This window comes from Megalobrama amblycephala, linkage group LG24, assembly GCF_018812025.1.
Source record: "Megalobrama amblycephala isolate DHTTF-2021 linkage group LG24, ASM1881202v1, whole genome shotgun sequence".
Lineage (NCBI taxonomy): Eukaryota > Metazoa > Chordata > Actinopteri > Cypriniformes > Xenocyprididae > Megalobrama > Megalobrama amblycephala.
This window is the reverse complement of record NC_063067.1, coordinates 9352982-9368776: the sequence shown is the minus strand read 5'-3', so window position 1 is coordinate 9368776 and position 15795 is coordinate 9352982. Positions and strand designations below refer to the sequence as shown.

Genomic DNA, 15795 nt, shown 5'->3' with positions numbered 1-15795 from the left:
ATCGGGTAATAACATTATAATCTCGTTCACTGTAGAGAAAGCTGTAGCCTACACAGGAAAAGTAACCGTAAAGACACTGAATTAAACATAGAAATGCAGCTTTTGTATCAGCTTTTCTGCATTTATACTGGCCGTGATAATCATCATACATTCACTTATGCTTGCTCCATTTCTGTAAAAATCCGTTTTTATGAATGTATGATGACTTACTCTTCTTAAACATCCGCTAGCGGCACCTGCTGGTGAAGCAGACTAACAGCAGATGGAGATCATGCATCGGCACACTACTGCTTTTCCTGCAGTTCCCCAAATGTGAAATGTTGAATTTTCTGCCAAATTTGAACCACTGAATTTGTGGAAGCGAATTTGTAAAGCGAAATAAAATGGACTGAAAATTGCTAGTCGAATTTTATAGGTTGTATTTTTAAACAGAATTAATATTTTAGAAGTGAAATGTCTGTGAAATATTTTTAATTGAAATATTCACAGCTTAAATATACGACAATGTTGAATTTCAGCCCATAAAAATACAATGCATCTAAATGCAAGCACAGCTAATGTAATGTATATTTTTTTTCAATCAGTGCAATTCAACAAGCTTTTTATTACAAAAACATTTGGCATTAGACCCACATCCGGTGCTACTGTCACTAAGAAACACACCAGTGACAGACCTGAATTAATCTCCTGCACAAATGTTAATGTGCAGATTCCTGTGGAGCACACTCATGCTCTAGCGCTGTGCTTCAAGGCCTCAACAGTCAACCCCACAACATATACACAAAAAGGCTGGTGGATTTGCAATCTCGTATGCGGCATCGGTACAACCAGAATGCCAAGACACTACCTGAGCTAGTTCCAGGATCCGCAGTACATATGCAGACCAGATGTGGATGAAAGCCTGCTGTAGTGGTGCACCAGAGAGATGAACCACGGTCTTACACAGTGCAAACTCCAGCTGGAAAGACATCAGGAGGAATCGACGCCACTTGAGAAAGATACATCCGAGTCTGTGCAAAGGTGTTGATCCTGATGAACTTTCGGACGAGATATCGTATAGTTGGCAAATTAGGTAAATGTGATAACTGCATTAAAATATAAATACAACATAAAAAAGTCAACCATTGATGGTTTTGTGTCGATGTACAACGACTACAGAATGAACAGCTAACAGTTCACCGGAAGTGCCCGAGCTGGCTTAACGACAACCAGGAAGTAACCCGTGCATATAGTCCATTAGGACACTAAATTGGAAAAAGATTTGGTCTTTACAACAAAAATGTGTTCTTACCAATAAAGTAAAAGAAGTGTCTTTTAAAATAATAAATAAATTTGACCCTGCTAAATATTTTATGATTAAATATAAAAACAATATTGATACAAGGTGCTCATTTTGCCAAGTTCACACAGAAACTGTCTATCATCTATTTTGGTCATGTTTATATACAGAACAACTATGGAAAGATATTGAAACATTTATTAAAGTTAATATCCAACAAGATATATCTGTAACTTTTAAAAATATTATTTTTGGCCACTTTGATTCTGATTCTAATAAAAACAAAGCTTGTTTTGTTATAAATTTAATTTATTTTCTTTGCAAATTCTATATCCATAAATGTAAATTCTCTAACAACAAACCAATATTTCTTGTTTTTTTGAAAGAATTTAAAATGTGCCTTAACACTATTTCATCCTCTGTAAATAAGAAAGCAAGAAGAACAACCTCAATTTGTAATGATTTTAATTTGAATACTCTAATTGAAATGTAAATTAATCTTACCCTCTTTTTTTCTTTTTCTTTTTCTTTCCTCTACTAATTTTTCTTTCCTCTTTTTTCTGTTTGCAAATGTCATATTTTTTTGTTCTGTATGTTCAGATGACATTGTATATAATGTTGATACATGTTGTATACCATATACATAAATGTATAACATTAATGTCATGTTTATAAAGTTCGCAATAAAAAAAAAAAAAAAAAAAAATATATATATATATATATATATATATATATATATATATATATATATATATATATATATATATATATATATATATATATATATATAGGACACGAGAGCACAACACATGTGAACATTTGGCTCCACCTGCTGGTCATCATGTGCGCCTCCAAATGACAGTTCAAGCAAAGTCCAGTCAGTTTGGATGAGTGTGGAAGTTGTTAGCGACTGTCCAGACTGTTGAATTGTGATTGATGCGTTTTTCTTTTGAATTTCTATTGCGGCCTGTGGTATGACAGAAACCTACGGGAAACATGAATAAATCACGAATGTCTTCAAGATGAACGCACAAAGAACAATTTGAATGTTGCAATCATTGTAAACAATATAATTCTCAACTATAGGCCTACCTGTTCTCTAATTTAATAATTTTTATTTAATGGCTTTTAATCCATCCTAATGGAGTCACGAGTTTGTGTTCGTTAACATAATGGTCTTTATTATTGAAAGAACAAGAGGAAACTAAATGTTGTTCAATATAGGCCAATCGCCTTGCATAATTCCGCTGTGGGTGTGCACTATAGCCTACACTTCTTCATCTGTCAGCTTTCCTTCCAAAACGAAAGCGTGGACTAAGGAGGAATAACCTGAATTGCTTTCATGATGAAAGCGTTGCATCTTTTAATAGTTTTGTTTCTGTCTAATATACCAGCAGTATTTGCGGAGATGGTCTCGCTGGTTGTGGGTGGGATTGTGCTTGCCTCATTTTCTTATTGGTTAGGCCAAAGCAATTTTTTTGGACCGAAAACTGATCCGAATCCATTATTAACTTTTAAACCTGAACGTGAGTAATCTTCTTTCTGTTGTTGCTTAATACATTGTTATATATCTCTGTTTTCTGTAGGCTACTACAAAATTGTACCATGATATGCAACTGCAATCATCTCTGTCTCCGGACTGGGCAAATGTCTATTGTCCACTTAACTGATTATGCAATGACTGTTTATGATTGTGAATCTACTGTCTATTCTGTTACTGTTTTTGTAAAGCGTCCTTATAGGACTGCTTCATTGTGGCAAAAATATATATATATATATATATATATTTTTTTTTTTTTTTTTTTTTTTTTTTTTTTTTTTTTTTTTTTTACACGATTATGTTAGGGTCATGACCAAAAATGAGCGATTTATTTAACAATAGAAATATCAATATGCTGGAAATAAGGTCTAATCTAATTTTTAGATACCGGCACTTTGGCAATTCTCAACATCAATTTAGATTCTACAGCAAAATAATAAAGACTAACTAATGGAAGTTCAAATGTCCTTTAAATTATTGAAAACAAGTAGTCAGTAATACAATAAAAACAGAAAAGCAAATTACAAACAGTAGGACAAACAGAAAGCCTACTTGACCGCACCCGAAGCTCAAAGTTCACTTTTGATTGTCTGTGTTCCACTCCGTCTCAGAGGGCGCACTGAAAACTACCTTACAGTGCAAGTTCTCTTAAAGTCCCTTTAAAGGTGGTACAGGATGTTTTCGTCGACTGAGTTTTTGAAATGAGCGCATGCGGAAGAACAATCCCCCTCCTTCACAGCTCATTTCAAGTGAACGCCTCCCAAAACTCGTGCACGAGTGTTTGTTTACCACCGGCATTTGCTGTTATTAAGCCGGGCACACATTTTACGACTAGCTAAAACATTCTGACTGTGCTCAACATACAGCGATAGTTTCCTGCTCCTGAAGTAGATTTATATACTTTCACATGGAATTTGAACACCGACTGTAATCGCAGACTGAACGCAACTGGCTCTGACTGGACGCGTTTGATCGCGATCAGTCATAAGTATCAATTTACATTCATAATCGGCCTTACAATCCTTAAGCCGCGCACACACTTAGTGTATTCATTATGTCGGACTCACCGCAGGTGACTCATAATCTGCAGTTGTTACTCCTGTCTCCCGACAAAAACATTGCATGCAGCCTGTAGAGTGTGGAAAGTTACTGGAGCGCGCAGCCACGCGTCTCTCACAAGGAACGTCATGGCAGTAATTGACAAGAGGGCCAATCCGCGCGCGTCTCTCACAATGGCAGTGATTGACAAGCCAGAGGGCCAATCGTTTACGCGATGATCGCGCAAACGATTGGCTGATGTTTTTAAGGCTCTACCTCGTTCACAGATGATGTATATTAATAATATTCCTTTCAGTGCACCTAATAAATAGTCTTTTATCAGTTAGTAAAGACAGTTTCAAGTAATATTGCAAAAATGTATAAAACAAAACATCCTCTTTACCACCTTTAAGGCAAGTTATTTCAAGTTCCCCTGAAATCAAAATTTAAAGCTGCAGTCTGTAACTTTTTTTGGTTAAAAATTATCCAAAATCAATTTTTGAACAAGTACATAACCAGCCAGTGTTCAAAACCATCTTCTTATCTTAGCTCGATTCACAACGGTAAGCTTATTGTAATAATGTTTTATAATAAGAGCGACCTGGTGGATTTCCGCAGGAAATCTGAGCATGCAGCAGTTCGTCTTTGCATTATTACGTAACATCTGTAAACAGAAAGGAAGGAGTCCTGTCCAGGCTAGTCAGTTTTATCACGTGAGGATGCTGTTTGTAGTGGATAATTTATAGCCTGTTCTCAGAGCAGCTGGAATAATTCAATTTATCATTTTGATGGTGGATTGTAATCCAGAAAGATTCAAATGACAGTGACAACTGGAGATTCACCCGTAGTCAAAAAACAAAAGACTTTGGACTGCGCAGTGGCTAGAGAAATTGAAATCTACAGGTAACACTAATACACACCCAGACAGCAATATAGTGTTGGCCCAGATCTGACCCACATCTGGTCCGTGTGTAATCCACATGTACCAGATGTGGTCCGGATCTGTAATGCTGATGTTGTTAATATTAACAAATTGAGAACAAAGTATAACAGTAATAATAATTTGCACGGTTTGGTGTGATCTGAGCTAAGCGATCGTTAGATTTAATCATCATTAGCAGCGTGATTTATTGTAGGCCTAATGCTTTTTTTCTCAGTTGGTCAGAACAAAAGTGGCAGAAATGTTACTTACTTGTTCAGATGATATTTTTCAGTGAAAATTCTTATATTGGTCATACTTTCAAGACGTAGAATCTGTGATTCTGAAGTTCAGTATCCACACCGATGTAGTGATTGACAGCAAACATTAGATGTGCCGAGGCACAACCCACGTAACAATAATTATTCTGCACATGACTGCAATCGCAGGTTTTAAACAGAGATGGGGAACAAAAAGGAAAAATGGCAGAATGCAGCTTTAAGTTTTTTTTAGCTTTTAGTATTAATATGTTAGCCTTAAAGTTATAAGTTTGTGTGTTCAAAAACAATTATAAAATTTGCATTTTGGAGATATAAGCATTCAAAACTTACAGTCTCTCACTTTCGCTAAAATGGATCACAGATTTTCATGACATTGTGGATTTCAGCTTCTCATCAAATCTTCGGTCCAACCAAATGCTCTTCAGAAACTGAAGTCCCGCCTCCTCCTACAGACGCTGAAGTTATGGCTGAAATCGGTCCTTTGCTCACACATTTACTAGTTTCTTTTTGGTGAATGGCACATAGTGCATATAGATACGGTGGCCCAGTAGTGCACAACACAACGAAATTAAAAAAGCAAACATAAGTTCACAACACAACGAAATAAAGCCACAACACAACGGAATAAGCCACAACACAACGGAATTAAACCACAACACAACGGAATAAGCCACAACACAACGGAATCAAGCCACAACACAACGGAATCAAGCCACAACACAACGGAATTAAACCACAACACAACGGAATAAGCCACAACACAACGGAATTAAACCACAACACAACGGAATAAGCCACAACACAACGGAATCAAGCCACAACACAAAGGAATAAAGCCACAACACAACGGAATCAAGCCACAACACAACGGAATCAAGCCACAACACAAAGGAAATAAAGCCACAACACAACGAAATAAAGCCACAACACAACGAAATAAAGCCACAACACAACGAAATAAAGCCACAACACAACGGAATTAAACCACAACACAACGGAATCAAGCCACAACACAACGGAAATGCTCCCGACCACTTGGGGGCTCTCAGAGCTAGGTAATATTACTATTCCTTGCCACTGTTCTATAAAGTCGACAGTTTTACAAAGATATCAATACCATGATTAGTTTTAAGTATGTAAGCATTGTATATCGACATGGTATATTAATTAAAAATCAACTACGTTCACAATAGCTTCATATTTATACTTGTGAATGATTTGACGCGATACCACGGCACATGATAAAGGGAACATCCACCAATTCCACCAAGTGGTTAAAACGTATAATTTGTATTCATTAAAATTACTTTTAACATTTAAAAACAGACATGTTCAAATTCCAAAGGTTGTTAGTTCCTGTTGGTAAGACTGACAAGCTTTGGAATTTGAATATGTCTGTTTTTAAATGTTAAAAGTAATTTTAATGAATACAAATTATACGTTTTAACCACTTAGTGGGATTGGCAGACGTTCCCTTCATCATGCGCCGTGGTAGCGCGTCAAATCATTCACAAGTATAGGCCTAAATATGAAGCTATTTTGCACGTAGGTGATATTGAATTAATATTTCATGTCGATATGCAGTGGTTACATACTGTTTAAACTAATCGTGGTATTGATATTACTGCCGACTCTATAGAACAGTGGCAAGGAAAACTAACTTTACCGAGCTCTGAGAGCCCCCTAGTGGTCGGGAGCATTTCCGTTGTGTTGTGGCTTGATTCCGTTGTGTTGTGGCTTTATTCCGTTGTGTTGTGGCTCGATTTCGTTGTGTTGTGGCTCGATTCTGTTGTGTTGTGTCTCGATTTCGTTGTGTTGTGAACTTATGTTTGCTTTTTTAATTTCGTTGTGTTGTGCACTACTGGGCCACCGTATATAGAGGATATAGGAACACCTCAGTTTAAATGAAGAGTTTGGTTCCAAAACACAATAACTCCATTTTGATTAATTTGAGTAAAAATGAAAAAAAAAATTCTTTACCAAGAAAGTGGCAAGATGAAAACCACTATTTTCTGTTTCAAACTTTCACATAGCATCTTTTGGTTATAAAAACATCAAAAATTCAAATCTACATTTTAATTTTCAAAGGTTATAAAAACTGATTATTTTTTCCTCAAAATAAATCCATGACATTTTTTTTTCAAAATACAATTAATCCATTGAATCAATATAAAAGTTATTTCTCATATTAAAAATACACAACAAAGTAAGTTTTCACATATATGACAGCCTCTGAACTTGGCGAATACTAATCTTATCAGTGATGGGAATAACGGCGTTATAAATAAACGGTTACTAACGCCGTTACTTTTTTTTGATCGAAAATATGTGAAATGAGTTTTTTTCTAGTCGACTAGTATTTGTTCATTTAAGCTATTAGTTGACTAATCACATTTATATTAATTTAATTTCTTAAATACTGGAGAGAATAAACCATAATAAGGAGCGTTTACATATATAGCACTCAAGGGCACGCATAATTGCCATAAAGAACCGGCAAAAGTAATGATTATGAGTGTGACAAAAACAGCAAGGAGACATTTTAATTGTTTATTAATAAAGTAATGTTTTCTGAATCAGTGTCGGCTGCAAAGATGAAGTTGACATTGCTGATTCTCATTGCTGATCATCTGCTCATATGGACGCACCTAGAGAGAGAATGCACATTTCATTCGGATTAGGCTACATAATCAGAGTAGCGTCTTTCTTTTCGTTTTTAATTACTTCATTTTCGTTAAAGTAGATATTTCAAGCATTCTATGGATATATTTCTCATGTCTGCGAGGCAAGCAGCCTCTGAGTTTCGGTTCATTTAGCCTATAAGACGCGCTCCAGTTCACGTGCCAGTGATCGCGCCCGCGCCTCCATGTCATGATTTTATTGTCTGCTATATTTGCTTGTTATATATTAAATCCAAGCAATTGGTTGATGAAACATTGATTAAAATTAAGATACAATTTTTACAAAATGAAATTTGCTACAAAGAAAGGCTTTCTACAAAGCAAAACTTAATGAAGTGGTCAAAATCATATCTGACCCACTCCATGTCTCCCGATATATTTGCGCATCTTATGATGCATCTTACTCATGCTGTTCACTTTTCGTAATAGAATAAATGCATTTAAAACATAACATAGGACTATTTAAACATAAATATGAAACTACGTTTTCTTTAATGGCTACCAACACGTATTGTACAGTACAGAGAAATTTCATGTCGTGAGCAAGAGCGGATCATGAGTCAGGAGTCGCATCAAGAATAATTTATTCTTAGACTTATATGTAATATTGGGGGCATTCAATTTATTTGGCATATTTTTATTTATTTATTTATTTATTTTTTAAAGTAACGCAATAGTTACTTTCCCTGGTAATTAGTTACTTTTCTAATGATGTAACTCAGTTACTAACTCCGTTACTATTTGTGAGAAGTAACTAGTAACTATAACTAATTACTTTTTTAAAGTAACGTGCCCAACACTGAATCTTATATACAGGCATTTTACTAAAAATACATTCAGCTGACGTTCCCAAGATGAATTCAACGAGTCATCTTATTAATGTTATAAATTAATATGTCTCTGTTTGTCATTACCAACCGATTAAAGAGTATCTGGCGCCACCGCATGGTTAAAATAAACACATTTACAGAGTACTTAAGTATTAAAACGGCTTTTAAAAATGACTTTTGTGACCATGACAGAAGTTTGATGCTGTCGTGCAGTAGCATTTTTTGGCACGGGCGAACTGGGCAGCTGAAAAAATATATCCCACCCTGTCTACCTGTTTCAGTTGAAATTACGCCAACACATTCCAAGACACTTCAGTGGACCTTTCAGTCATGCAAGTACATCTCCTATCTCTTTAAATCACAAACTTTTTTAAAACCTTTAAAAATCTGGCGCCCCCACCTCTGACTACCAAATAATTTTACTATAAATGATAAAAATGTAAAGATTTTTTTAATTTAAAAGCATGCAATGAAAAACATCCATAAATATTTTCATGTTGCAACGCTGTTGAATCATTGAAAAAATATAAGAGAGAATAATAGATCAGAACATTAGGTTATGTTTGGCAGTTGAAGTAAGTAGCTTAATATTATTTTTTTATTTTTGTAAGATTTGATTGTTTTTTTTTTTATGGTATAACTTTCTAAAAACCTTGTACCTACCATGTTGTTATTTTCCCACAAAATGAAACATAAAATAAAAATGTTTTGTGCTTGCTGAGTTTTCATGAAGTATCAGAATGCCACTAATTTGTTAATTAACATTTTAAATTTTCAAACAATTGACACTAACCAATGTCTTGTCACATTCACATCTTTCAGGTTTGGAGGCAGATTTAAGAGACTCTCTCTTTGGGCAGCACATTGTGTCTGATGTTGTACTAAAAGCTGTAAAATCATTTATGGCTGACAAAAACCCAAACAAACCACTGGTCCTCTCTTTCCATGGGAGTACAGGAACTGGAAAAAATTATGTTGCTAAAATCATGGCAAAAAACATTTATAAAGAAGGGGAGAACAGCAAACATTTTCACACATTTATATCTGAGCATCATTTCCCACACAAAGACCGTTTACACATCTACAGTGTAAGTAAAAAATACATATTTTATGTTATATAATCCATATTCCGAGATTAGCGGATAGATAGCCTAGCTGTTGCAAGTGTTTTGTCAAAAGATTTTTCTGCCAGAGCAGGTCATTTTGGTGAGCAAGGTAAATCATTTCCTTAAAAAAATAATGCAAATAAAAAAATGCATTTTCTTAAAAGTATTTGCATGTTCTGTATATTCAGGCACAGCTAAAGCAGTGGATTCATGGAAATGTATCAAGTTTTCCCCGATCCATGTTCATATTTGATGAAACGGACAAGATGAATTCTCAGCTGATCGACGTCATTAAACCTTTTCTGGACTACAATGCCCGTGTTGATGGAGTGCCATTTTACAATGCAATCTTCATTTTTCTCAGGTAAAAAAAAATGTAATTCAAGCAGAATGGTAATTAAATATCTCTACTCTCCCAAAAGAGTGACCCAACTAATGAGAAACTATGTTTTTGTATTTATAGTAATGCAGGTGGGAATGTGATTAAAGACATGGCTATGGATTTCTGGAGAGCAGGCAAAAAACGGGAAGAGATGTGGTTGAACAGCGAAGAACTGGAGAGTAAAATCTCTCAAAACATCTTCAATGATGAGAACAGTGTGTATTGAAAAAGCATTGATATCTGTTTTCCAAATATATATTTAAAAAATGACAAAAAAAAAAAAAAAAAAGATTTGTAAAGTATATTTATATAGATGTTTTTTACAAGTTTTACATCAAAGGTAAATTTGAATATATATGTACAGGTTTAAGAGCAATCAAGTGTAATCATTTAATAAGCATAAACCAGTTAGTAATATAAGCATAAGCATAAACCAGTTAGGAATATACCTAACTGGTTACTCTCATGGGTAGGTGGTACCTCAATACTCAAACTGACTTTAAAAATAAACACAAACAGAAAAAAATAACTTTGAGAAATAACAACCACATACAGTACACATAGACGTTAAACAATAAGGGCACTGGAGGAACCTTTCATAGTTCCAAGAACTATTGGCAGAAGTACCAGGATTTTGCCGTGTTTGCACTGCAGGAACTACGGTAGAAATTATTTTAGTTCTAGGAACTAAAACTTTTGGGGGAACTAAATTAGCTCCTTTCTACCTACTTCAGTGTAGGGTCTAAACCAGCACTATGGGAACTACCAGTGACGTAAGTGTACGTCTAATGCAGAATCAGGAACTAACTAAAACTTAGGGCATAAATACACAGAGCAAACAAAGGGAAAATCTAACTAGACACCTGAACAAAATAATCAATAGTATCCTGGAAAACAAATGAGCAGGGAACAGAGAACAGAACTAATTAACAAATTAGAAAACTGACCATAAAACAGAAAAAGTAGACAATACATGAAAGCAGAAAAAAACAAACTGTATATGAACAATCAATCTCAAAAAGTGACAGTACACCCCCTTCCCGGAAGGCGCGCCCTCTTGCTGTAACAAATCCACAGGGATGGGATGGTGGGCTGCCCTGAAGGCTGACAAGGGACGGCTTAGAAAGAACAGGAAGCCTACAGGTACCAACATTACAAGGAACCAAGGAGGTGGTGGTAGCTCAGGAAGCCTGGAAGGATCCAGCATCATAAGGAACCAGGGGGTGCCAGCAGTGCAGGGATGGGTGTCTCAGGGATGGCCTCCTTGGCCGTGTCTGAGAGAGCGGGTGGCTCAGGGGCTGGAGCCGACACCGGAGTGGACTCAGGGGCTGGAACCAACACCAGAACAGACTCAGGGGCTGGAGCCGACACCGGAGTGGACTCAGGGGCTGGAACCAACAACGGAGTGGACTCAGGCTGGAGCTGACACTGGAGGGGACTCAGGGGCTGAAGCTGACACTGGAACAGACTCAGGGGATGGAACCGACACTGGTGGGGACTCAGGGGCTGGACCTATCACCGGAACAGACTCAGGGGATGGAGCCAACACTGGAGGGGACTCAGGGGCTGGAGCTATCACCGGAACAGACTCAGGGGATGGAGCCGACACTGGAGGGGACTCAGGGGCTGGAGCTGACACCGGAACAGACTCAGGGGATGGAGCCGACACTGGAGGGGACTCAGGGGCTGGAGCTGACACCGGAACAGACTCAGGGGATGGAGCCGACACTGGAGGGGACTCAGGGGCTGAAGCTGACACCCGAACAGACTCAGGGGTTGGAACCGACACTGGAGGGGACTCAGGGGCTGGAACCAACACCGGAACGGACTCAGGGGCTGGAGCCGACACCGGAGTGGACTCAGGGGCTGGAGCCGACACCGGAGTGGACTCAGGGGCTGGAACCAACAACGGAGTGGACTCAGGCTGGAGCTGACACTGGAGGGGACTCAGGGGCTGAAGCTGACACTGGAACAGACTCAGGAGATGGAACCGACACTGGAGGGGACTCATGGGCTGGACCTATCACCGGAACAGACTCAGGGGATGGAACTGACACTGGAGTGGACTCAGGGGCTGGAACCAACACCGGAACAGACTCAGGGGATGGAGCCTACACTGGAGGGGACTCAGGGGCTGAAGCTGACACCGGAACAGACTCAGGGGATGGAGCCGACACTGGAGGGGACTCAGGGGCTGGAACTGACACTGGAACAGACTCAGGGGATGGAGCCGACACTGGAGGGGACTCAGGGGCTGGAACTGACACTGGAACAGACTCAGGGGATGGAGCCGACACTGGAGGGGACTCAGGGGCTGAAGCTGACACCGGAACAGACTCAGGGGATGGAGCCGACACTGGAGGGGACTCAGGGGCTGGAGCTGACACCGGAACAGACTCAGGGGATGGAGCCGACACTGGAGGGGACTCAGGGGCTGGAGCTGACACCGGAACAGACTCAGGGGATGGAGCCGACACTGGAGGGGACTCAGGGGCTGGAGCTGACACCGGAACAGACTCAGGGGATGGAGCCGACACTGGAGGGGACTCAGGGGCTGGAACTGATACTGGAACAGACTCAGGGGATGGAGCCGACACTGGACTGTGCTCATCCGCATGGCCAATAATAAACCACAGATGGTCAGCACCACTCCACAAAGTCTGCAATGGTCCCCTGAGGACTATCAACGGGCAGGTGTGCCCTTGTCTGCTCATTAAGACTGGTGTGGTAAAATACTCTTAGGGCATTTTCACAACTAAGGATCATTTGTTTTGTTCCAAAACAGGGACTAAATTTGTTACAATGTTGCATTTTCTTCTTGGTTTGGTTCGCTTTCACAAGGCAACATTTTAAAGTGTACCAAAATGTGTTTATGCAAGTCACATGCTAGTACAACTGTCAAAGAGAAATAAAGTTTTTTCTCAGCGTCATCCATCAAAATGATTGACAAGTTAGTGCCATGTGTTTATTGTGGCTTTATTTGTAACTGCTGAGACACACACAAACACTACACGAATCATTCCTGCTGCTAAATTATATACTACATTCGTATTAAAGTCGGCATGAAGCGGAAGTTGCGATTGTATTTTCTTCTCTACTGTGACGTCTATCCGAGTGAAATGGCATCTGAAATGAGAGGGCGGGACTTGATTTCGTCCTTTGGGAATTGATTGGATCGTTGGAAGTTGGGCGTTACTTACAAAATGAAGGCAGATATGAATGCCCATTTGCAGTGTGGGGGATTTCTCTCCACCGGACTCACTCCAAGCACCCTCACGTTACTGTAAGAACTTTATTTATTGAGGATGACGTTCAAGGTTAACGGCACTAAACAGCGAGAGAGCACGCAAGAGAGAGACTGACTGACTGACGCTGCGTGTTCGTTGGCACGGAGCAAGTGGGTAAGAGCAAGTGTTTTTGGTTCATTCCTCTGGAAGTTGAGCCTTACGCTCGCGCGTAAGTTAAGTGTGACGCTCAACTTCCATAAGAATTAATCTAAAAACGCTCCAGTGGACACGCAGCCTGACTGACTGAGCGTGTCCTCAGGTTCCTTTCCATGTTTAAGGGTACTGTACACCCTAATGACTGGCATCAGCGGTGGTTAATGCATTAATCTCTATAAAGTGAAGCTTACCCCAGCGACAGCATTTACCCCATACGTCACTGGATCTGCTGGCAGTTCCAGATAGCTCCACCCTCGCGCCATAGCATGTGACAGAAAGAGATGATGAGTTGTTTTGAAGGGGGAGGGGGAAAAATCCCTTGTGTGGTCCTCGAGGGTTCTTCCTTGCTGTTCCAAGTAGAACATACGTACCGCAGGTAAATCCATTTCTTTTCCTAAAGGTTCTGCATTCTGTTACATGCATGACTTTAATAATAAACACAACAAACAGGAGAAAACCATGTACACAAAGAACTAACTGAATAAACAGAGCAAACAAAGGGAGAAACTAACTAGACACATCTGAACAGAACACTACTCAATCAATAATAAACTAGGAAACAAACAAGCAGGGAACAGTGGAGAACAGAACTAATTAAACTAGAAAACTGACAAAAAAAACAGAAGACAAGACATGAAAGCTGAACAAAACCAAACTCTAAACATTAACAAACTCAAAACGTGACAGTTGCATTCTTGTATTGTGTGTATATATATATAAATATATTTATATATATATATTTGTAACAGAAATTTGTTCCTCTACATTTTACAGGTGGGTTTCTGCAATCCAGTCTAATAGATCATCATCTGATTGATCACTATATTCCCTTCCTACCTCTGGAGCTGAGGCATGTGCGTCAGTGTGTCAAGGCTGAGATGGATGATCTGAAGATAACCCGAAACACTGATCTGGTAGATAAAGTGGCCAGAGACATGCCGTTCTTCCCTGAAAAAGAGAAGGTCTTTGCTGTTAAAGGCTGCAAGTCTGTCAGACAGAAGTTGGTGCTGTATGTTGATTAATAGATGAAAGACTTTAGCAGAGCTTGTTGTTCACACACAAAACAACAACAACAAAAAACTGTTGCTGTTTAATGCACATAGTTTAACAGCAATGAGGTATTGACTTTTCACCATAGTTTTTACTAATTAATATCCCAGTGTATAGGAGAATGTAATACTCTGCTTTTAAATTTCAGCTATTTGATTGTGTCCAGTCTTTTGGGTCCACATTCTTTGGTCTTGCCAGATAGACTAGAAGTAAATAAAGCTTTATTTAAATAGCACCTTTTAAAAACAGTGTTTACAAAGTGCTATAAAGAAGAAAATACATGTTGTATGCATTCACATACAGTGGCATGAAAAAGTATGTGAACCCCTTGTAGAATCTGTGAAAATGAGAATTATTTTAATAAAATAAGAGGGATAATAAAAAATGCATCTTATTTTTTGTTTAGTACTGTCCTGAGTAAGATATTTTACATAAAAGATGTTTGCATTTAGTTCACAAGACAAAACAATAGCTGAATTTATTAAAATAACCCCATTCATAAGTATGTGAACCACTGACTCTATATACTGTGTGTGGTTACCTGATGATCCACGACTGTTTTTTTGTTTTGTGATGGTTGTTCATGAGTCTCTTGTTTGTCTTGAGCAGTTAAACTGAGCTCTGTTCTTCAGAAAATTCCTCCAGGTCCTGCAGATTCATCAGTTTTCAAGCATTTTTGCAATTAATAAAAATCAACAAATGAGTTTTGAGATATTTTTTCAAAGTGCATAGTGAGCCGATTGCTTGTAGGTTGTCAGGAAGAGAGTTCCAGCTTGGGACCGAAATGACTAAAGGCTGACTCACCAATATTTAGCTGTGTTTTTGTTACAACCAACAAGTTGAATGTTTAAAGCAATCTTGCTGCAGTCATTTATTCAACAAATTAGAAAGGTATATTGGGGCAGTACCTAAGAAAATATTTAAAAACTAATAAGAGGATCTTCAATTCAATTCTGAATGATACAGGCAGCCAATGAAGGGATCTGAGTGTTGGAGTTATGTGATTTCTCATTTTAAAGAGTTAGTTCACCCAAAAATAAAAATTCTGTCATTTATTACTCACCCTCATGCCGTTCCACACCTGTAAGACCTTCGTTAATCTTCGGAACACAAATTAAGATATTTTAGTTGAAATCCGATGGCTCTGTGAGGCCTCCATAGGGAGCGATGACATTTCCTATCTCAAGATCCATAAAGGTACTAAAAACATATTTAAATCAGTTCATGTGAGTACAGTGGTTCAATA

At 38.4% G+C, this 15795-nt stretch overlaps 1 protein-coding gene across 1 annotated transcript; it reads left to right on the top strand.

Annotated features, from left to right (window-relative positions):
* The first annotated feature begins 2114 nt into the window (after positions 1-2114).
* On the top strand, positions 2115-14917 carry LOC125259696 (torsin-1A-like). Its single transcript, XM_048177561.1, has 5 exons — positions 2115-2805; positions 9391-9656; positions 9863-10038; positions 10138-10271; positions 14274-14917. Exons 1-5 carry the CDS (start codon positions 2622-2624, stop codon positions 14519-14521), a joined length of 1008 nt encoding a protein of 335 aa, XP_048033518.1. The 5' UTR covers positions 2115-2621; the 3' UTR covers positions 14522-14917.
* The last annotated feature ends 878 nt before the right edge of the window (positions 14918-15795 follow it).

Coding starts and splice junctions, on each gene's coding strand:
- LOC125259696 (XM_048177561.1), top strand. CDS start 2,622: ATGATGAAAGCGTTGCATCTTTTAATAGTTTTGTTTCTGTCTAATATA. Junction 2,806..9,390: donor ATTAACTTTTAAACCTGAAC/GTGAGTAATCTT, acceptor CACATCTTTCAG/GTTTGGAGGCAGATTTAAGA. Junction 10,272..14,273: donor CATCTTCAATGATGAGAACA/GTGTGTATTGAA, acceptor TACATTTTACAG/GTGGGTTTCTGCAATCCAGT.